The 24,243-nt window shown below is 36.8% G+C and overlaps 1 protein-coding gene across 2 annotated transcripts; it reads left to right on the top strand.

Moving 5' to 3' along the window:
• The first annotated feature begins 561 nt into the window (after positions 1–561).
• On the top strand, positions 562–22,882 carry LOC18433035 (AGC (cAMP-dependent, cGMP-dependent and protein kinase C) kinase family protein). Of its 2 annotated transcripts, XM_006843131.4 has the most exons (13): positions 562–868; positions 4,352–4,526; positions 5,981–6,064; positions 10,683–10,924; positions 12,015–12,258; positions 12,598–12,677; positions 16,134–16,218; positions 19,752–19,877; positions 20,392–20,505; positions 21,040–21,081; positions 21,362–21,446; positions 21,738–21,788; positions 22,234–22,882. In XM_006843131.4, exons 1-13 carry the CDS (start codon positions 738–740, stop codon positions 22,320–22,322), a joined length of 1,548 nt encoding a protein of 515 aa, XP_006843194.2. In that variant the 5' UTR covers positions 562–737; the 3' UTR covers positions 22,323–22,882. The 2 variants fall into 2 exon arrangements, with proteins under 2 accessions (XP_006843194.2, XP_011622911.1); XM_011624609.3 differs by lacking the exon at positions 5,981–6,064.
• The last annotated feature ends 1,361 nt before the right edge of the window (positions 22,883–24,243 follow it).

Here is a 24,243-nt window from a genome sequence, read left to right on the forward strand (position 1 = left end):
ACTCGCACTAACGAAAAATATAACAAAAATGTTTTCAAAAAATAAAATGACCAAAATACCCCTAAAAGTTTCAAGGAGTATTTTGATTATTATTTTTTATCAAAAAAATATTGTTAATATTTTTTATAGGTGCGCTTCAATGAGAAGATGACACGTATCAAATTTCATATTCAAAAAATTTATATTAAAAAAACTAAAAATAAAATACTTTAAGACATCGGACCTATGATGAAACGATGAGTGGTTCTTTTGATAAAAAAAAATGGACCACTGGATGGATGAGGGAGGATAGAACTTTTGTTGTTCGGGGGAACATAGAAAGCTTTGCCTTGTTTGGGGCTCTATACGGACTACACCCAATTATAAATTACTTTTTTCTTGTTAATTTTGCATCTGTTTTCGGCATTTATTTATTTTCCGAGGTGAAGAGAGATTTAATATCAAAAGTGGGGGTATTTTTAAGGTCCGTTCATCCTCTCATCTGTCATCTGTTGTTGTCACCTGCGCGACTGACGACTTGGTTTTCTGTAGCGCTCTCTCTCTCTTTCTCTCTCACTTATTATGGTGGTCATTGGTCAAGCCATTGCTGCCTGGTGAGAGAAACGCAAGAAATAGAGAGAGCAGGGGGCGAGATTCACTGGTATAAGAGGAGAGAGAGAGGGGGAGAGACAGAGTTTGATTTAGCTGAAGAAAAAAGAAGAGAAAAGGGGTTGATTCAGAGAGAGAGGTAGAGAGGGATGGCAGAGAATGGGGAACAGGAGGAGGCTCTGGGTTCGAGTCTGACCATGGAGAAGGTGGCGGCAGCGAAGCAGTTTATCGAGAACCATTACAGGGCCCAGATGAAGAATATTCAGGAACGCAAGGAAAGGTGAAGATTTTGGAACTCAATATCCCCTTTTCTCTATCCATTTTTGTCTCTCCATTTTTGGCATACGTAACATCTGGTTATGCTCACTCTGTTGGCCCTTTTGCGAGCTGGAATTGGGCGGCTTTATTTGTTTCTATATGATTTGAAAATGTTTATTGGTTGGTTTGTTTTGATGTGGGTTATTGAGATAATTGCTGTTCTGGTGGAAATGGAGAGGTGAGGTAATTCTCTTTTGTAATTGGTGATGTGGGTTTATCTCTGTTTGGATGAATTCATGGGTTTACTGTGGAAAATTAGTGAAATTTTGAGCTGAAAGGGTTGAGATCGATGCATTTTGTGAGTGGACTCGGGAACTGTGTTGCTCACTGTTCTGAACACATGAAAATAATTCTTAGTAGATTGTTTGATTCATATTCTTCTTTTTATTTGTTTCGATTTTCATTTTGCTTCCTTGAATATGATCAAATTGGATCAAGTGATGAATGCCATTGTTCAAATCCTTGGATTGAGACCACATGGGCGCTGCCCAACCAAATTGAAAGGTGAACATTTGGCCCCTAATGATCCGTAGACACCTCTTATTGGCTCTGACATACCCAAAAATCACATTTATTCTAATCATGTCCAAAATCTTGTAAGAGAGTTGCCCATCACTAGAAGGAACTCATATATCTTCCTGGGCCCCTTGATTAGAATTGAGCAATCCTTGGCCTTGAACTTTGTTTTGAAAGAGCTATAGGAAAGGAGTTAATCAAAGGAAGCAAGTTTTATACTTGTGATAATTAGAGAAGTACAAGCAATATGGGTTGGGTTAGAGTCGACTTTGGGAGATTTGATGTGTTTAGAGGATTGTTGGGGAGCTTTTTAAACTTTTTCTGTGATCTACATAGGCACTTGCTTATGTGTAAGTGCTCCTAAGAGATAGCTGTGGGAGGAATTTAGAAATTCTCGGTTGTAAAATGATGATCTTGGATTTGGCAGTTTGATTTCCTGATTCGGAGAGTCTTTGGCTAATTAGCCTTTGATAAACAAATGTTAAAGTTGTGTTTTGACCATAGTTAGCAAGTTGGGGAATGACATTTTACCAGTTCATAAGAAATTGGTATTAAATCAGTTTGGGTCCAAAAAGTCGAATGCAAAAAGTTGGGTAAAAAATATGGATTGGCAAAACTAATGTAAATAACCATATCGTGAATATTTCAGATTGGGCTAAAAAAGATGGAGTGAAAAAAATCTGATCTTTTTTGTATAAATGCTATAAAAGTAAACAATTCGCAATAGCCATGAACAAAAATCAGATTTTGAAACACTGATTTAGTTGGAGAAACAATTCGTTTATAGGGAATATGTTTTTGCTGGGAATGTGTTTTTGCTAGGAATATGTGGTGGAATTAATTTTTCTAAAGCACCTTTTTTCGGAACACTTTTCTTCTTATCGAATCAATTGATTTTTCCAAGTAAATGATTACTTTATCTATATTTATCTTGATTTAATTTGGTAAGTCATCTTATTAATGAATTTTAAATATGTCAAATGGATAAAAATATAGAAAGTTCCAACAAATTTGAATTTGGGTAAAGGAATAGAAAAACAAAACGCTTCATGCATTTGAGACTTTGAGTTACTTTCTTGGTTCTTGATGACAAGTCACAAAGAGTGCCTTTTTCATATTATTTGTCCTTGTTGTGAATGAGATCAACAAAGTATGAATTTTTTTTTTTTAAAAAGAAAGGGAGAGGCATTGCCTTGTTGTGGCCCATCAAGGGGATTTTATTGAGGTTTTGCAACAGAGACGAGCTGATGGGGAGATGGAATGGGGGAAGTAAAGCATTATATTCTTCTTCCTATTTGGTGAGGCTAGTGTGATCTGGTTTTAGCGATGGGGAGGCTTTTTTAGTATGTTTGCTCTGAAAGTCAAATCTCCTATTCTGACCTGGTCTAGAACAAACTGAACTTCTGGGCAAGTCCTATTGTTTTATTTTAAAGAAAAAATTAAAATAAATGAACATTAACGAAACAAAAACATTTCTAACCATTTTATGTTTTCTATAGTTTTTTTTTCAAGTACTGCAACTGCTTTTTGTCATTATAATATGAAATTTCATTGACGAATAGTAGAACCATACGCCTTTAGCTCAACTTTTCAAATTTCTAATTACCTGAGGATTGAGGATGGGAAAGAATCAAGATTTTGAACCACGTATGGTTTGGGCATATTAGTTCTTCAGGATTGCTTCCCAAGCTTGTCATCCCAGTTGGACTGTATCGAGGAGAGGCAAGTTTTTTGTATTATCATTTTGTGAGGGATTTGAAGGATATCTAGATTATGTTTGTATCTTGCAAGGTTCTTCCTATACGCTATTCTGAGTTGGGCAGTGTAGGTTGGGCCCTTTGGAGGTGGGACAGGTTACATTGAAAGCCGCTTCTAACATGTTGCTTTGGAGGTGTGGTGACACTGGTTGGTTCTTGACCTGATCCTTTATTAGGCCCTCCCACAGTCCCACCATGGCAGTGGAGTGAAATTCCTAGTATCTGTAATTGATTATTGACTAGTCAACCTAGATCAGTTCCATTTGGGTAGCTAAATATTGTTTATGAGGCCTTTGAGGTTCACAATATTAATTATTGGATGATCCAATTCCTGAACATATTCTCTTTGTATCAAAAAGACGAGAGGTCGACTTTTCTTGCATGGTGCTTCTTCCTCAAGTTGTTCAGTATCCATCTACAATCATCATTCGAATGGGTTGGTACTGAACTATGATGTGTCTTTTGCTATATGTGGAATATTTGGACGTAAAAACTGTCAAAGTTGTGGGGATCCTACAGTGAATTACAACTCCTTCACACTCTTTTGCTGTCTTGGGAGAATGCAAGATGGCTAGTCTTCTTGGGCTCTGTCTCTCAATAGTGCAAAGAAATTGTAATTGCCGATCTTTGCTAGTATTTGCTCACAATGACTGGTAGCATATTCTAGAGAGCTAACGGACTAGTCCCACTTTGGGGTGTCCTCAAAGGGTCTTGGAAGTTAAATGTAGATGGAAATTTTGTTGGGAATCTAAGGGTAGGTCGTATCTTGAGGAACGACACTGAGACATTGTGAAGGACCTTCTTCCAACTTGTGGGGTTGTGTGATTCTATTGAGGCTCACAACTAAGGTGGCTTGACTTGGCTTGGGACCAGGTCTAAGTCCTAAGCGTGAGTCTGTGTTCTTAACTGTGGCTGTAAAATGCAGAGGTAGGTGTATTTCTTGTCAAACTGTTCGGAGCACAGCATTCTCAGTAGTGGTCAGTTAGTAACAATTCTAAAGTCCAAAACTTATTCAAATCAATTTTCTGATTCTGAAATAATCATTATGTGCCGATTCAACTGATGGTGATTTTATTGTAATTATTTCCAGAATCTTTTAGATTCATTTCTACCGAGTAATGACTTTAATGTCAGTAGTTGTTGCTAAAAGAATTTGTCTGGCCTTTTTACAGGCGGTGGGTTCTGGAGAGAAAGTTAGCTTCTTCAGATGTGTCTGAGGAAGAGCAGATCAATCTTATCAAGGATTTGGAAAGAAAGGAAACTGAATATATGCGTCTTAAACGGCATAAGATATGTGTGGATGATTTTGAGCTATTGACAATCATTGGTAGAGGTGCTTTTGGCGAGGTTTGATCTATACGTTATTATTGCTTGCCCTTTGTTCTTTACTTTGCTTGATAACCTGAATTAATTTCTATGTGCCTAATGAGGTTTGAGGGGGGTTTAGATGAACCTGCTCAAAGTTCGCAAAGAGAAGAATACATTTGATATCTGTACAATCATTGAAAACTAAAATGGTCAAACGCTGTTTGTTTCTCATAGCAATAATGCATAGGATTTTCTCTAAATAAGATCATTCTCCTTTTCGAACATGTTGTGCAATATGTCCATTTTTTATTCAGTTTTTGTTCCTTTTTATTTTTATTTTTATTTTATTATTTTATTATTTTTTGACAATTTTATATATCAAAGAAAACTTTGCTTCACTTTATTTTTATATTAACCAAAACTATTTATGAATTATGATCACTTTCATTTCTAAAGGAGCTAGGGAACTTATTTACCATAAATCCCATGGAAGTGGATTCTTACTCTTCTAGGACAGTGGTAATTCTCTCGCAGGACAATGTTCGATGGTTCTCTATGCCTAGGAGCCTTTAATCATTTTGAATGAGTTTCTCTTCTGATCTGTGGGTTTCTCATACAGTTTGTGATTTCATGTGTCGGGTATGGATGATGAGATAGTATACAATAACCCAAGGGGCTGTGGAAGAACTCCACATCCTATTGTGAAAGTAGACTTAGTTTCACACATTCGACTGCTGATGGACACTAAATTTCACAATTTTTCTCTGAAGTATTGGTTCTCTATGTGTATATTATCTTTTACCAACTTGTCTGCCCTTTTTATATGTACTTCACTAGAAGCGGAAAACGTCTTTGAAGTAGGGGTTTTGTTAATCAAATTGAAGATGTGAATACCTAGCCCCTTTGATCCTAATGTTTGCACGCGTCTCGCCACTGGGAATCAGTTTCACAGTTGAAATTGCAGAATGGACAGCAAAGCCATGTGTTAGCTTCCCTCTCCTTAGCAGTCGAATGCTAAATCTCCTCCACTAGAAAAGATAGTACAAACAGAAAAGTAGGTGAACTAGTTTCCCTATTAAACATTTCCAACTTTCAAGTAATACATTAAGCCTCCCAGTGCAGCATAAATATTATTTGGTGAAAATTATGTCTTCAAAATATGGAGCATATAAGTAATTCATCATGCCTTGCCTGTGCTATACTTCCGTGAAATTCTGGTTTCTTGCAAAAGGCACAAGAGCTGTTCAATATGGCTACCTATAAGAGAAGCAAGCCTTTTTAGCCTATTGTCCTTGTTCGTTCTTATTTACATGATATTTATTTTATGTAGTTGACAATTGCTTCTCTCAGTGCATTTTTATGCCACACCAAGCAATTTCTTTGGCCTCAAACCTCCCACAACATGAATTATGCTCCTGTATGGAGTTGGTTTTTATCCTTTGTAGTTGGGCCTTATGGGCTTCATGGGTTTCTTACAGTTGGTTGCCATACAGGTCAGACTTTGCCGAGAGAAGTCCACTGGAAATATATTTGCCATGAAAAAATTGAAGAAATCTGAGATGCTTAGCAGAGGACAGGTGTGATTTGATTTTCCCTTAGTTTTTATGAATAACCCTGTAGGCATGCATGTTTTTAAGGTCTATTTTCTTTTATGTTCTTATGGAAAGCTTTGATACAATGAACGTAAGGCATGGGTAAGATGCTATTGTAGCAAAAGTTATAGGTGTATGGCACCGTTAATGATAAGCAACGGTTTTTTCATCCATCCTTTTATACCTAGATGTGCACATGCATGCAGTGCAGACACTAACACATTGAGCCTTGTCATGGACAAAGAAACACCAGAATAGACATATAAATATAAAAACAAAATAGAAAGTATAGATATATGAGATGTGGGAATTGTCCACACTATATTGAAAGAGTACCATAAATAATCATAAGAAAAATACAGGTACATGGAGTAAAATTGCTGTAATGTAAAGAAAATGATTAAAAAGGAGAATTTGAAACAGATATTGGAAAATTCCAAAGAACTTGTAATAAAATAAACACCAAAGAAAAGGAAATAAAAATAGAAGAAGAAAAGGAATAGACATTCAAGACAATAATATGCTTATTGCTGGACTATTAATCATAATATGCTTATTTCTTATTATTATGGTTATTGTTTATTGCTGAGAAGTCTCTAACGAAGACGATAATATGCTTATTGCTGGACTATTAATCATAATATACTTATTTATTATTATTATGGTTACTGTTTATTGCTGAGAAGTGCTTTAGAGACTTTTTGGAGTTTACAGCGTTTGGAGTGTTTCTGATTCAAGGACTTTTTTTTTTTTTTTTTGGGGGGGCGGGGGGGGGGGGGGACATCTGTGAGTGGGTGTGCACACGCGGGCCTCTCATCAAATACTTAAAATTCAATTCAACTACTTTTTTCTAATCTTATATATAGAGTGTGTGTGAGACAGTATGAGTTTGTGAGAGAGGGGGCCCTCACAACGAACACTTGGATGTCATCTTCTTCTTTTATTTCCTATTATATGTAGAGAAAACATATGGGTCTTTGTGTGTGCATGAGAAGGAGGCCTTGTGTCAAACACTTGGAGTCCATCGTCTTTTTATATGAAGAGATAGAGTACATGAGCCTGTAAGCGAGAGAGAAAGGGCCTTCACTATTTTTTATGCTTTTAAGGGGATTTATATTTTACTTTTTTTTTTTTTAAAAAAAAAAATATGGGGGATGGCACTAGGCATATATGGTTTTGGGGGGTTTCAATGCCCCCAAAGCCCTTTTCCCCCATTTTTGGGTTTGGGAAAACGGGGGGGCGGGGTTACTTTTTTGACCTTTGCCCACGGCTTTTTTCATCCCTCGGCTAAGTTGCATCTAGGTGGTGCCTACGAGCGCCTGTCTAGGGCACACGTAGGTGGCCAGGTGGCTGAATTTTTCAACATTCGGCACATTGAACAGTTTCCGTAGGTATGAAGTACAAAACTGCACTATGGTCCTACCCCAGTCCAGAAGGGATGAAGTCTAGGGGTTTGGGCCTTCAAGAGGCTCTGTATTGCTTCGTAGATGTTGAGAATATGGTGGAAAATCAAAACACAATCTCACCAAATGCAATGCGTAGAGTTGACTAGTCAAACAAATCCCTGGCTTGTACCCGCTGGAAACCCAACAAAATCCCCAGAACTCAGTACAATCGGCCAATACAATCTCAGACAAGCCCAAATTTTGGTGATCCTCATAATATGACCAGAAATTTTATTTGAAGGCAGCTTTCCTTGAAAGAGCTTATGTTCAAAATTTGGGCTCATTCTGATAACGGGAAGTATCATTTTCGAAGGGATCTTTGAGGACACACCAACGGATCACCCCACCTTTCAAAGAGAAAAGACCATATTGTGGTCATGGTCCATGGTGGAAAAGGACAAATCACCAATGTGACGGGATGACTTCCTCTCCAAGTTTTAATCATATCTCCCAAACCTCATTCAAATGAGCTGAAACATTGATTTGTTGTTCTTGACTCAGAGATCTTTCTGTCAAGGTATATATCATCGGGGTTTTCTGCATGGATCAATACCAGATTGAAGCGAAAAGTAAGGGATCAAAACGGTGTACAAGAGTTGCAGTCCGCTTGAGTTAGATCCACTTTTTGGTCAACTTCTCACAATCTATGGGGAGTTTTAAGTTGAATTTTTGCATATATGATCTTTAGTCAGTTATCTAAACCTCAATATAATTTGTTGAGGGGTTTAAAACAAGATTGGGGGTCAAATTGAAGCTTGAAAGTGTCTAAGATAAAGAGACTGCTTAATTTTGGAAATCTCCCAATAAAATGTTCATAACTTCTTCACATCATGGAGTTTTTTATCCAAATTTGATGCAAAATGCCCTTAAAGTGATCATCTACAATTTTATATTATTGAAATTAGCAAAATTGGCAAAAAAGATGGGGTGAGATAGTAAGAAACTGAAGAAGAGCATGAAATTTCATGAAGTTTTGTTCTAAATACACAAAAATGATCTTAGCTCCCTTAAATCTTGGAGTTTATGGTCCAAATTTGCTGCAAAATGCTTCTAAAAGAGCACTGTGCAAATCTATGGAGCCAGGAAAACCAAAGATTGGTGGAAAAACAATGAAACAAGTGGTGAACTTGACGAAGACATGAAAACTCAAGCTTCCCATCGGTAGATCACAAGATTTTCTCAAATATGGACATAAAAAGCTTGCCCTTTGTGGAAATGACGGGATGAAATTTAGTTTTTCCACCCATGTATCAGCCTCAAAATTGATTGTGCACCCATGTTTCAAGAAGGTCCTAGAAATATCCCCTTCCTCTTCATTTGTAGGGGTAAAAAAATTTAAAGAGAAACTTAGGGTTAGAAACTTAGAAGTCAAAACTCTTCTCTAACCCATCTCTAGTGTGAGAAACATGTCAAAAACCCTATATTACCCTCAAATAACCCTCAAATCCCCAAATTAACCCAAACATCACAAATACCCCAAATCCCCAAATCCCCAAATTAAACCCAAAACAAACCCCAAATTTCAAATTTGCCTCAAATTTTTTTTTACAGCAACAACAACTAGAAGCTACATTTAGAAACTCAATTTTGTAGTAGATCAACCGTTGCCCCAGAAAACCCATTGACATCCAACATCGAGGTGCACCACTCTTCTATCAAAAGTGAGCAAGACGGGCCATATTCTTGTGAGATCTCTTGGTGATGAATCTTCTCTCCAAAGTGTTGATCGGCCCTTTTGGGATGAGCGTGGGTGTCCCTGGTAAACAGATAAACGGTGGTCTAAGAGGGCGCAGTCAAATCCAGGACCTGGGAGTTTTTCGGAACCCCAAATTGCAAGGTAAAACGTACTTTTAAATTGAAGTTGGTTCTTTCTTTTGTGTACTTTCTCTAATACTTTCTAAATCAAACCACAAAAAGCACACTTAGAAATGGGGGACATGTTTGGTTTTGTTAGTTGAGAAGCTCAATATGATTAGAAAAGTTTTATGGTTCATAGAGCATTCCCGCTCGGTCCAGGTTTTGAAGGGGTCAGTCTCACTAGGAAGCCAATAATGTGTGGATCTGTTGATTGATTTCCTCTATTTGATGTTATATAACATACACATAGAATCAATGTAGCTGAGATGATGATGTTGAGATGGATGAGTGGCAATACAAGAAGGGATAGAATTTGAAATGAATCCATTAGAGAAAGTATAGAGAGGTGGACTGGTTATGTGCAACGCAGACCCAGTGCAACACTTGTTAGGAGGTGTGAGTTAGTTCAAGTGGAAGGCTCAAAAAGGTAACGGGTAGGCCCAAAAGGATATGGTTGGAAGTAGTGAGAAAAGATATGGTGACTTATAGCCTCATCGAGTGTATGGCCCTTGATGGAGCAGAATGGTGGACCATGATTCATGTAGCTAACCCCAATTAGTTGGGAAAAGCTTCTGATGACGATGATGATGTTATGCAGTTTTGTCTCATCTAATTTCTTGATTTAATGAACTTATGAATTTTGAGAAGGAAGCAATGAAGATTCACTTCAGTTAAACTAAAGGACCCGATTTCTATGTGGCCAAGCCTGCATATGTAGAAATGCCGGCCTATTAATAAATCTATTTTGGAGATGGATTTTTGGACTTAATTTTTAAGGACATGTAATCTCTAACATGGAGATCATGAACATGAAAAAAAAGTAAATTTTAAAAACTAGAAATAATAATTATAGTAAGAAAAGATTTGGACCGTTAGTTTCCATTGTTTTTAGATGGAACACCTACTTGCATCCATCTTTAAGATGGATGCTTTACACTTTTTGGACTGCATATGTAGTCATGCGGTCCAGCCCCCATGAAACAATTTTCCTAAACTAAATTATACTATGTTGATGTATGTGCATCTGCTTATGCAAATTTGTATGTGTGCATGTGCGCGTGTGTGTCTATCCATGTTGTATATCTTTGAAAAAAGCAAAATGAGTGACATTGCACCAGGTAAATATGCATGTATGCATGCATATGTAGCATCTTGGGCCATTTACTGTAGGCTTATCATGCTTCATTTTTTACCTTACTAGTCCCTTATGGCAGCTTGTTTCTAGTGAAACCTTACAATATTCTAACATTTTCCCTTTTCCTTGCATCAAAGGCATGCTTATTGATTCTCGCAGTCTGCAGGTGGAGCACGTTAGAGCAGAAAGAAATTTGCTCGCTGAAGTTGCTAGCCACTACATTGTGAAGCTTTACTATTCCTTTCAAGATGCTGAGTACTTGTATTTAATTATGGAGTATCTCCCTGGGGGTGACATGATGACTCTTCTGATAAGAGAAGACACCTTAACTGAAAATGTGGCAAGGTTTTACATCGCTCAGAGTGTGTTGGCCATAGAGTCCATACATAAACACAGCTACATCCACAGGTTTGTACGATTCTTTCTAACCGTTTATTTCGTAAAGGGAAGAATGTCATGGCAGTTCCTAGAACACTTTTACTTCTTGTATTACTCATCTTTATGGTCCAAAAATTTGTAATATCTATATGCAAGTGCCCACAAACCTCCAAATATTGTTGTGATGTTCTCCCTATAACAATAAATGTAGCTGTTCCAGGAAGATCTCTAACTAATGTAATTAGGAATAGGAGCATTTGAAAATTGTTTCTTAATTGTAGGTGCACCAGAACATTTTGTGTCCCCAATATCAAAGTTGGAAAATTTGCCCAGAGGCTCAGGCCTAGTTTGGGGGCCGGGGGGGGGGAAGAAAGGTGGGTGCCTAGGCGGTCATGCACCTGCCTAGGCAGCCCATAAAAAAATAGAGAGGGGCAAAAATGCCCCTGTTGGGGTAATTTTTAATCTTTTTTCCTCCCCAGTATTAAATCCAAAATTTTCGATTTCTTGCAAGATCAGAAGGCATTTGCGCCCGATCTTTTTGGGCTTGAAGGGATAATGAATAGAGGCTTTTGGCAACCAAAGCTCACCCTTTCGAAGCTTGGAGAATTTCTTTTTTGGGTTTTATCATTTTATGAGTTGTGGTGTTTTCTTTTATGTGAGTTTCTTTAGTTTTTGACTATTTGATACAATTTATGAGTTAGAAATGTATGGGCTTACTATTTGGGGTTTCCTTTCTTTCTTTCTTCTTCTTCTTCTTTTGTTTTTTTTTTTTAAATAGTTATTTTAACTCATATCTGGGGAGGTTTAGTATTTAACCAAACCTTCTAAAAAAAAAAAAAAATCGACAATTGGGCGACCATGTCTCTCGGCGCCTAGGTGTCCCAGGGCCCCCATTGCCTAGGTGCCGCCTAGGGAGTTTTTCAACATTGCCCAATATTGGTTCCCTCCCTATCTCCCTCATTGTCCATCATTTCAATGGATGGTGATGATCCCCTATGGTCTTTCTGTAATCCATTGGATTATGGTGTACTTCTCCTTTTCTGACTGATGTCTTATGAGCTTATTCTAAAAATTCATTTTACCTTACGTATCCATTTATGCCAATCTGGTTTCTTTGCAGAGATATCAAACCTGACAACCTTCTTTTGGACAAAAATGGTCACATGAAGCTCTCTGACTTTGGTCTTTGCAAACCGCTAGACTGTACAACTTTGTCTGCACTTAATGAAAACGAACCTCTAAGTGATGAGAACTTAAGGGAATCAATGGACATTGATGGTTCCTTCCCAGATAGGAACAACGGGATCCCGTGGAGAAGTCCTCGTGAGCAGCTTCAGCATTGGCAGATGAACAGGAGAAAGCTGGTAAGTTCTTGTCTGGGATCCAAAGAACTCTGTGTAAAATAGAAAATTAGAGAAAGAACATGTTCCTCAGTTTCAAATTCTCTGTTTTTGGAGCATCTGCATAATTGGTTGACTCTTGTTTTTCCCTTTCTTTTTAATTGTTGCATGTCTTGTAATTGTATTTCTGTTACTGACAAGGTGGACCACCTGTCATTGATTGGTGTTCCAAGATTTCCCAATTGTGCATGTTTGCATCAGAAACTGAACTGTTAATAGCAATAACTGAGGTTTCTAATATGGTACCATTGTGTGATGAGGATATTCTTGTACAATAAGTGGATATCAAATTTTTGATTTCAGGCATTCTCGACTGTGGGCACACCAGACTACATTGCCCCAGAAGTTTTACTCAAGAAAGGCTATGGCATGGAGTGTGACTGGTTTGCATATTTCTGCCTTTTCCAGTCTCTAATTGATTTTCTGGTAGAGATATGTCTTGAACTAACTTAATCAGTAGAAGAAATGGAAATAAGAGAAGAAAATGGCATGAACTTTCTTTAAATGTGGAGATGTTTCTGCAAAGTGATATTTTTTTTTTGAGCCATATCTGTGCTATCATCATACTCAATATGAAGTTACAAAAAGATCTATATTCTGCTAGGGTTCTCCTAGTTTTAGATTTTGGCATTGTTTCTACACAGACTCTATAGTTTCTTTTAGGGTTCTCAGATTTTACACTCTTCTTGGTTCTCCTCGGCAATTGGTAAATCTAATCCCTTTTTCATGTGAGGTATTTTTTTCTTTCACAAAAATTGGTAAATAAATGTCAGCATTTACATTGCTTGAGTGCATAGAAAAGAAAATTGTGAAAGTAAGTTTTTGAAACTCACTGGACAATGATTAAATGTGTAAGTTATTTACGTACGAGGAACAATAAAATAATATTATATTTAATAAGCTGAAAGTTTTTTGGATGTACCATCTTCTAAGTTGTAAAATTTTATAGATACTTGATTTCAACATCAATGGTTTCTCAGTCACAGGAACTGTATCTTATGTTGCCCTGTTAGCATTTCAGGCTGTTGTGGCTAGGTGACATCCTAGGACGCCCCTGGTGCTTTGGAATTGTCCTTGATGAGTAAATTGTTAAAGCACACAGCCCACAAACACATCCGTACATTCCAAAAGAGAAAATAAAGTAAAAAATATGAGTTCTAGAACTTTTTCCTAGAATTATTTTCTCAAAAAAATCAAACCATTAGCCAAGTCGTGAAAATCTTTTTTCCTGGACTTACCAAACCTTCCTGAAAACATGAAATTTGATATTTGGAGGACAGTTTGTTTGATGGAATGATTGGTGGGAAGCATCAGACCTTACCGAGGGGGATGAAGGAGGGCGGATCAAGATAGTGGGAAGACCAGGAAAGAAAGGAAGGGTAGAGAAAGCGGTTATGATGCACGGGTTCTTGTATACACTTCATGTTCCAGTTGCATACTGTTTAGACATCGATATTGATACCCAATATTTTGGTATCCACATAATTGATGTAAAGTAGATTTGTAATATTTCATATTATGCTTTGCAATATGGTATATATATGCATCAATGTATTGGATGCATAAATTTATGTACTTTTCTAATGTAAAGCATGTATTTGTGTATTATACAAGCTATATTATATTTTATAGTTGTATTAGATGCGACACCCATACCTGCATCCTAGATTTTGAGAAATGCCTGGTGATATCTACTACATCTGGGTTGGGACATCTTACAGCGCTAGGTTCTATGGTTGAGGCAGAAGAGATAGAAGGAGATGTTGAGAAGGTAGTTGTAATATTGTATGAATTGCTTGGTAATAGGGTGTTTAGTGGTGTTATAGGGTGTTTAAGGGGGAGCTGAAGTATTTGGTGGAAATCTATCTTTCTGGGGTTAGAGTGATAGGGATGGATTCAAATGGAGATAGAGATACCTTTAAGGGTTTAATTGTCTTCCTTTGTTTGGCACAACTTGCTGTATACTTGTTTACTTTGTGGAGAAAGTTCCACTTGGTTGATGATGACCCATCACTTTTGTTATGGATTTCCTTATATCTGGTATTCTTGTATGAGTGGCAACGTTAAAAGATATGTGGAACAGAGCTATTCTTTTGTTGATGCCCTCTCCATTGATTGCATTTACCAAAGTGCTATTTTTGCATTATATTTTCCTATTTTTGTAAGTAATTACTCATTGATTATTCTACAAAAAGAACAAGATTATTGTCAAAGTCAAATGTTAATAATACATTAATACTAATATGTCAGTGAGTAATTAATGCTGTCATGATTGTAATAACCGATGTTTGACTACATGGGTTGTTCGACTCAAACTCAGTTGAGTAACTCGGTCTCGGCAAGGTTTCTTGCTTGGGTCTCCACAAACTTGGAGGTATATAAAAGTCAATAAAAATTAATTAAATGGATTTACAATTTATTTATCCTTTGCTTGTTCAATTATAATTGAATTATTATAAGTTTTTTATATACTTATTATGGTTTTGTGAATTTTAATATTTTCTTCTTTCTATTTTTCTAGGTTTCCTGAGAAAATAATATTGAACAAGCTTTTTTTAATACCTTTCGAAAAACTTTTCTAATCTTTTATATACCTTTTCCAATGTTTATCCTTTTCTTTGTTCTTTCCCTTATTTTTACTGCTTTTCGAGCATATTTTCCCCTTCTTTTATTTTTTTTCTTTCTTGGCCTGATGCAAACTTGGGGAAGCCAACTCGAGCTCACCCGAGTAACTCAGCCAGGGCAAGGCCTGAGTTCCCTGACTAAGCCGAGTTCTAAAACATTGGTTATAAGAGTAAACTATATGAAATCTAATGCTGAAACTTCCAGTCCCATAGTTTGAGGGATGGTAATAGCTTCATTATACATTTCAGATGTTATTTACATTTTGTGACTGTGGCTGGTAATTAGACATGATTGCACTTTGTTGTGATAAAAGTAAAAATCCTCTAATCAAAGGTAAATAGATGGGTTAGCTTTTATGAGGTGAGTGTAAATTGAGAAACTATTATCGCACGAAGCTTGATTTAATATGGTGTTAACCGTTAAACCTATCAGAGTTATTTTTCTTCTAAAAAATGTAATTGTTTTTGGTGTCTTCCATATTTCTATACTGGTATTGTCAAAGCACCGCAAAAATTCACCAATTAACCAACAGAATGGTTAGTGAGAGCATTTCAATCAAGTACCTCTTCAAATTTTTGTTTAAGATGTCCAAATGTTCCAAATTTCAAATCTGGGACGTCTTCTGAATTTGGCATTTCCCATTTTTTTTTTAAATGAAGGAACACAGGTTCCAGGTTTGGAACCTGGAACTGGTGGGATATTTTCGTCATTTGGCTGGGGCCACTTAAGTCGAGCCAAATGACATAAATGCCCCTGATTATTTCGCATTCTGAATCAGGAACAAGAGATTTAAATGAAAAAGCATGTGTTCTTGGGCATCATTTGGCTCGGGCACATAAGTGGGGCTAAAATACCAAAATACCTCTACTTGTTCCAGATTTCAGAGCTAAAGGAATTTTTGGTATTTTTTAAATAATGGTCTTGAATGAGATGATCTTTCTAAAAACAACTACTTAGTTGACATTTTGGTTGATTTGACCACCTCTATGATTTTTTAATGTGGTTTGACCATTATATTTTCTCAATTTTTTTAAATGGTAACTGCTTCTAGATGAGTAATTGAGACTTTCTCTAGTTCCTCAAAAAAAAAAAAAAGTGCATTTTCTCAACTCCAAGTAGCAATTTTGTTGCAGTTGAAATCATAAATGTGATTCATTGTAGTTTTCTAAATATTAGTCAATCTTTCACCCTAAAGTATTGTGAACTTCTTATAGGTGGTCATTGGGAGCTATTATGTATGAGATGCTTGTAGGTTATCCGCCATTTTATTCAGACGACCCGATGACGACGTGCAAAAAGGTCTGTTGTGAAATATATCTCTTTTTTAGTTTCTTATGTCTTTTCTAATTTGTCAAAATATGTTTTCTGTTGTTATAACTGGTTCTGTACTATTGTTTCGTCTTGGAGATTTATCAAGGGAGTGCATTTCCTGAAATATTTGATTTTATATAGACATTATTGGTTTTGGTGGTTTGTCAATTGGTAACCAATCGGATTTTGGTTTTGTTGATCAGAATGCTCCATGGAGCAATTTGGAAAGGACTTCTACTCCAGGGCAGGCTTTAGACTAAATCCAAAGACATTTCTTGATTAACTATACAAATCCTCTCCCATAGAGCACTAACTTGCAGCCTAGTTGAAATCCTCTTCTTAGAAGCTCTTATTTTGTTTAAATTGCTAGTCTCTATAAATCAGATGGGATGAGTAAAATATTCGGCAATTCCAATGAACTAAACACCAAAGCAAGCATGCTTAGCTAAGAAGCGTGTAATTAACGAACCGATCCTGTACATATACATTGGTTTGCTGGAGGTCACCTATAAGATTGTTGTTTCTTGATCCCAATTTTGAAGATTTTTCATTTGACAAGGAAAAAGAAGAAGAAGAAGAGACTACGTTCTGAATGGGCCGTGGACGATGTGCAACCTTGAAGGATTAAGGAATGTATATGTATATCCAGACTTGGGATATGAGTTTGGCTCATCCAAGCACAGAGGCATATTAGTTGAGGTATAAATTAGTGTTGGTTAGCTTTGAAAACGCAAGTAAGAAAGTAATGAACATGTTGAAAAGAAAACTAGGAGTATTGAAGGATTTATATCATTAATGTGTAGGGGAGTATTTGTTAAGACATTGGCTGTATACAGTAGCAGCCCAAATGTTCCAGGAAAAACCAGTCCTGGTGCCAGAAACTCTGCAAATCTGTCATCTTTGGCTTGTTGAATATAGAACTAAAACAAATATTGATTTCAAGCCCTAAAAGTGGTCTATCTCGCAACAATTTTCGGTTTCAAGTGTTCTTATCTTCCCCAGATTTACACCATTTTTGAAGCTCCGGATTGTATACAACTACACCTCACCAAAACCTCTCGCTTAATATGTAACATAATATACAACCACCGGATTTTTAAAAAAATAAAAATAAACAATTCTCTAGTACATCCTTTTCCTTTTTCTTTTTCTGTTTGCTGTGTTCGTTGGGTTGGTGGGTGGCAAAGATGTCAATTTATGTGTTAGAGGGTAGATATGACCTCGGGTATGTTTCATATGACTTAAATGGATCGGAAAAGAAATGTAAATCTTGAACAAGGTGAGTTGTGTGCCTGTTGAGTTGGTAATCCAACCACACCCAATAAGGGTTAAAGGATATCTTGCATGAAGAAAGAAATTAAAAGGGATCATTTTGGCCAGAGGGCTATGGTTCCTAGTGGTACATCCAACACATGCCCCAGTTAGCGAGTCTATCCACAAATTGGCTGTCTTCGTTTTTGATGTGCACTCGAATATATGATGAAGTGTATCAAAAATTACTTTCAAACAATGCTGAGGCATTAGGGACCGCCTCCATTATTATTGTGGTTGAGGATGTTATGGGTTTCCCTTTTGTGTATGATAGGCTTTTGCATTATTTGATTATATTTCCTTTTCCTTCAACAAGTAGGTTAACCATTATTCCTTTAACTGTAAGCATAGGAATGACTTCAACAAATTTTGGGTGGTATTTTAGAGGCCCAAGCAACCCTTTTTTGATTTAGTAACCATGTCAAATTTAACCTTTCCTACATTCCTTGAATTTTTCTTTTAATATTACCCCAGAGGTTACGTGATTGGAGTTAGAGAGGTGTTTGAGGTCATTTGGAGCAAGTTGGACTCCTCATGGTGTTGGCATAACTACTTTCATGTTGGCTTCCTTGCAAACTACCTACCTTGGTTGCACGTTTGTGTTGATTGCCCAAGAAGCAGGTTTAGATCTTGTTCATAATGAGTTGTAAAACGGCAAGCTGTTGTCCCATTCTCTGAGAGCTTATTTGATCCAAACTCATCACTTTTACCTTTTATCTTATTCTGCTTTGGATAATTCCACATCAAGTGGTCGTTTTCATTAATGTGATGTGGAAGATTTGGGAAGTAACTTTGATGCACCTAATGAAGGTCCGTGAAAGCCAACCCCAAGTAATTGGGAAAAGGCTACGATGATGGTGAATGAAGGTCTGTGAACTGGCTTCAGAAGGGGAAATGCAAGAGAGCATTTTTCCTTGAGAATTTTGTAAATTCAAATCCTATCCTCTTGAAATTTGGCTGAGATTACTTGTGTTCATGAGATAGACAAGTGACTCCAAAAATATAGGTTCAGTGAAGAATCCTAAAATCCATGAAAACATGTATGGGTTTGGGAGAGAAATGGATATGCTCTAAAGGTTGAGGAATAAGCTTGACACAAATTGTGCTTTTGAGTAGCGAGTGGGGATCCAGGGCATTGAGGAAGTGTTTTGATTACATATAGGGGTCTTGATACTGGACTGTGAGTTGAAAGCAAAACTATCTTCATTTTTTTGTTTTTTTTGAATCTGAGCAAACTTATCGTCATTATCATACCTTTTGGAAGTAAGGGCCTTTAGTTGTTTCTGAAAAACAAATGTAGGATGTAGTCTTTTGCGAACTTCTATAAGAGAGCTTCCCTTGCCAAAAAATTGTGAGATGTTTACTTTCCAAATGTCCCACACAAGCATGTGAATGATCAGATATATGAACGGGGTGATATTTCAATAGGAGATAGCACAACAATAAACATGATTCTTAAAGGTGCGGGTTAATTGGTTTCACATCCTTCAAAATGTTCATGCATTAATTGATAAAATCAACATCTATGAAAAATGCAATAAACATGATATTTTTATAGAATCTTAAAATAATTACTTAAAAATAAGTGAAGAACTACTGACATGAACCTCTGATCTTTTACTTTGCAACAAATATTGATATTTAGCCATTTATGTTTACCATTCAGACAACAAGTTGGATGAAGTATTGTGATAACCTTGATTTGAACGATATTCACACCTCATTCTTGGAATGTTGATCATTCCAACTATTATTGCAAAAGTCATCCCTAATAGCAATAGCTATATCTTGTTCTTCAGTGGTTGAATTGTGGGCTTTGATCTATTGCAATTTTACATTGAAAAGACGCCATGGTTCTCATACAAATTCTTGTAACTATGGCATCTTGAGACCGCTCTTATTTCAAGTTTTGTTTTGTTTGTTACGGTAGATTTTCTTTTTTTCTTATAGGTATCAACAAGAGTTCTACTTTTTTTCGGTCTTGATTGTTCCATTTACTGTACGGTCCCTATGGGATGTTGTTTTCTTGGATTTTGGGTATTTGTCTTCTCATTTAAACCTCTAGAATATGCGTTATGAAATATCTCCTTATGCAAATAGCACTTAGTTGGAGAAAACACTCTCCTTTTCCCTTAACCACAACTTCATATGCTTGTTATTTTGAACTCAGAATTTGAAATTTCTTCTCACTTGATGTCACTGAACGACAGATTGTTCACTGGAGGCATTACTTAAAATTTCCAGAAGAGGCAAGGTTGTCACCAGAGGCAAAAGATCTTATCTGTAGGTTGCTATGTGATGTTGACCATAGGCTTGGTTCTGGAGATGAGATAAAAGTATGGTGATGCAATTTTAATAAAAAGAGCATGTATTTTTGGTGTCTTTATGTTGCACTTTTTTTTTTTTGGGGTGGGGGGGGGGGGGGAGCTAAAAAGAGCATGTATCTTTGGTGTCTTTTTGTTGCACTTTTTTTTTTCTTTTTTGGGTAACAAGAGCGTGTACTTTTGGTGTCTTTTTGTTGCGTTTTCTTTTTCTTTTTTTTGGGGGAAGGGGGGGGGGGGGGGGGGGGAGAGAGGGTGCGGGATAAAACTTATGGAAAGTAAGCTATAATCCAATGGGCCATGTAAAAGATCATGGTCAAATTCATCATAACTGTATTGAAATAGATGCTGATGGAGGGTGAGTTGGATACCATTACTGGTCTGGTGGGTCCCACTCTTTCTCCATCACCAGCCATCATTTTAGTAGACTGTGATTGACCCAATGTGTTACGATTTCTCTTTAGTCCATTTGTTCATTGCAGTTTTATATGGACCTTTTTTCAGAATGTCATTGTGTGATCACATACAGGCACATCCTTGGTTCATAGGAGTTGTATGGGACAAACTCTATGAAATGGAGGCAGCATTTAAGCCAGAGGTTAATGGGGAGCTTGATACTCAGAATTTTCTGAAATTTGATGAGGTATGCTTTGCACATTGTGCAATCCTGTCTCTCTCCCATGTACTACAAGTATGATGTATTTCCTCCTTGGCCAAAGCTGCCAAACTGGAAACCACCTGAAAGAGCTGGGGTGGTAATGTTTGCAGATTACTTTTTGGCTCTTCTTATGTTAGAAGGATCATGATATGAAATTGTTTTTGTATTGTAGAAGATCATAGATATTTCAGAGATACTAGGCTTGGTTTTTGTTTCATGAAGGTGTGGGTCTTTTGCTATAGTGGGTAGATATGCCTTGTCTTTTGCTATAGTGGAGAGAGTGGGACCCAGCATACAGGACATGATCCTAGTGGTGAGTCTCATTCTCTATCAACATCCATCACTTCATGGAGGGTTGTCATGCCATAGTACATTGGATTAATGTACCTAACATCTCAAATGTCCTGGATTTCGTTGGAATATTTTTGAAGGTTTCACCTGGAAATAAATTTCTAATTCTAAGCATCAAAATCTTCTAAGGTGGCTACTAATCAAATGGTTTTCTTTATGTACTTGTAGTTGGATCCTCCCCCGAGAACTGGATCTGGACCATGGAGGAAGGTATAGTATCTTTCCGAATTGATGTATCATTTGAATTGATGAGGGGATAGGCAAGCAATACAATTTGTGTCATTTGATAGACTCATTTTGTAGATTCAATAGATTCATCTATCGATTAGTCCCCTCCACTTTCTGTTCTCCCTTCTACCCTAGCTGTATTGTTCTCCATTTGTATGTACTCTTCTTCAGTACAACTTGGTGTTTACCTTCTTTCTTTGAATTCGCAATGAAATAACAAACAAAGAAAAGATGACTCATTACTATGTACCCTGATGTGTAGACGCTGTTGACTCCCAAAGATTTAAATTTCGTTGGGTATACGTACAAGAACTTTGATGCTGTCAAAGGGCTACATCCAACTGTAGGTAAGCATTTTGTTCTGAAACTTAAAAATTGGTTTCGTGCTTTTTGTGTGGTTGTTTCATTTGGGAGAGACAAACTAAAGTGACTGCTTCAGACCTGCTTTGAATATGCTGTGTCTCCATAGGATGAATGTCTATGCCATTTCAATTTCAAATATGTATTTCAATAACTATGAAGATTTCTATTTCCTTCTCATTGTTGTCAGATTTAAAATAATGATTGTTACTCGTTAGTTAGCCTCTTTTTCGGATATGGCGTCCCCCTTATGATCTGTTCAATTTTCCTATCTGTAGATGTAAGGAGGAGTGCATCACCTAAGCGGCCATTGATCAGTTCACTCTTTGGTATCTACGAAAACTCTAGAATTAATAGCAATTCTGAGCATAACTATTCCTACGAAAAGTATACGATGAATAAATAAACTTTCTAAATTATAGTCCATTGGGTTCATTGCCACTCCACAAAATTGGCAGAAATGGAGCGTGAGAAGTCAGAACATGGCATGGCCCTTATGGTGGTTCCCACTCTCCCTCCATCACTGTCTGCCATTTCAGGACATTGCCCATTACTATACACTATTTCATTAGATGGTGATGTCCCCAGTGGACTATGATTTTCCATAGCATGCTAATCCATATGTGTTCCTATAACTTCTCACTATTTCCAAATATTCTCAAGAAACCTCATTGAAAGAAAAAGGATAACTTTCTGATAGTTCACCACCTCTTTTTAAACCCCTTTATTTTTTTGGGAATCATTCTTTTGATTAAAATCTCATCATTTTGTCAGGTGAATCAACTACAAATGAATCAGGGAAGTCAGTTATGGATGAGTCAGGAACACATAATGTTGCCACTTTTGATGCTATGTCTCCATGAACTTCTCCACCCTCTTGTGTATGTAAAGCATGAGCCAAGAACAACACTCCATATCTCTAATATGGTGATGGGATCACCTGCTCGTTTTTTGGTCAGGGTTGAACCCACACCTCTATTTTTGCTAAGCTTTCTCTGTCTGTGCGTTTTATAGAACCGCCTAATGTACAGTATCGAGGTCTCAGCAACAACCGTTGGATGGTTTTCCCCAGGATGTTTTTAAGGCACTTGCCTTTAGAGAAGGTAGTCTCTCTCTTTGGAGGAGGCAGGTTGCGATAATTTATCCTGGCTGCCCAGGTCGGTAGGGGCAAAACTCACCTTCTCTTGTGGCAGTTTCTGGAATTGTTGTGCTTTCCTATAATAAAGCTACAGCTGAGTTTGACCTGTAAGAACATTAGAAGCTGCTATATAGTATGGCTAAAGCCATCTGGTAGCAAATTATCCAATTCTGTTGCTTAGATGTGAGCATGTGTAAACTCTTGTGTGCCTTTTTCGTGTATATTAAATGAAGTGTCAATCATAACTAACTGCATTATCAAGTAAATTTGGGTGTACCTTACAAAGCTTCTGTTGTGCTCTCTCTCTCTCTGAACTGCCATTACTGTCATGACACCTTAAATATTTCAGTATTTGTTCTTTTTATTGTTTGTCCTTAGATTTGTCCGCATAGCCCACTTTGTAATGTCTGAAAACTCGTCTTTAAAGAGCTTGATACCAAGAACTCGAGCTTAGGCTTGATTGGTTATGAACTCATGATTTTGATGATTGCAACACTATATCTGAAGTTCGAATCCTACTTTGAACTACCCTAGAAAAGAATGATGGCAAAATTTGGAAGCATTTGAACCATCCATTACAAACTGGCGATTTAAAAACCAGCAATTGTGAGGAGGTAATTTCATGGAACAACTTTGGGTTATATGACATCCACATGATAAATTATATGTAGGGCATGTTGATAAATGGAATTTTCAACTCTAGAAGCTGAAGTTCCAATTTATTGTAGTACTTTCTTGTTTCTTATCAGGATATGTTACAGGAAACTAGTTTTGGGAAGATCTTAAGTTGTCAAAAAATGAGAACTTGTACTTTCCAATCCCCATAGAAGTCCACATATTTTTAAGTGGTTTGTCTCTCTCTCTCTTTTTTTTTGCTCTTCATGTAGCAGCAGCAGCAGCTGACCCGGTTCCCATTAACTCATTTGACCTAACGTCATATCCAGTTGACCATTCTCTCCAACTTCTTTCTCTTTCAAATCGCTTTCTCGCCCTTCCTAAATCTTCTCTAAAACTATGCTTATTACTCTCCAACTTCTCTGTAATTGTTTGCAATCTCTTCAATTTCTTATTCTTTCTAAAGAGGGATCGTATACAATGAGACCATTTACTTTTAATATAAAGAGGTTACAATTACTTACAATCATCTATCCGATGTGAAATTTGATAGTTTCGGTGTTTCACAAAGTTTAAAAAAATTTATTTAAAAGTTTAAGCTTGGTCAATGGAAGACATGCAGTCATCTAATTTCACATCCGATGGTTAGGATTAATTGTTACTTTCTTGTACTAAAGATAAATAATATCATTATATACTTTTCTTTTTAAATATGTTTTTTTTTATATATTTTTCTCTCTCATCTTGTTCTTTCTCTCTCTTTTCTTTGATCATGCCTTTCTCTTTAATTATGCCTTCTCTCTTTCTAAAAGTCCTCTCTCCAAATGTAATTTTTCTCTATTTAATCATGGGAAAGGTTTTGATACTTCCCTTATAGCATAGAAGATCTATGCTTTCCCTACCATCCAGCTGTCCAATGTTGATCATGAGAGCCACTCACCATTTGATCTTAGATCCGATGTTATTTTATTTTTAGTTTTTTTTTTTTATTATACAATTTGTATGAATATAAAATTTGGCATGTGCCATCT

Source organism: Amborella trichopoda, chromosome 5 (genome assembly GCF_054954075.1).
Source record: "Amborella trichopoda isolate Santa Cruz 75 chromosome 5, AtrichopodaSantaCruz75HAP2 v2.0, whole genome shotgun sequence".
Classification (NCBI taxonomy): Eukaryota; Viridiplantae; Streptophyta; class Magnoliopsida; order Amborellales; family Amborellaceae; genus Amborella; species Amborella trichopoda.

Coding starts and splice junctions, on each gene's coding strand:
- LOC18433035 (XM_006843131.4), top strand. CDS start 738: ATGGCAGAGAATGGGGAACAGGAGGAGGCTCTGGGTTCGAGTCTGACC. Junction 19,878..20,391: donor GTTCTGGAGATGAGATAAAA/GTATGGTGATGC, acceptor GATCACATACAG/GCACATCCTTGGTTCATAGG. Junction 20,506..21,039: donor ATTTTCTGAAATTTGATGAG/GTATGCTTTGCA, acceptor ATGTACTTGTAG/TTGGATCCTCCCCCGAGAAC.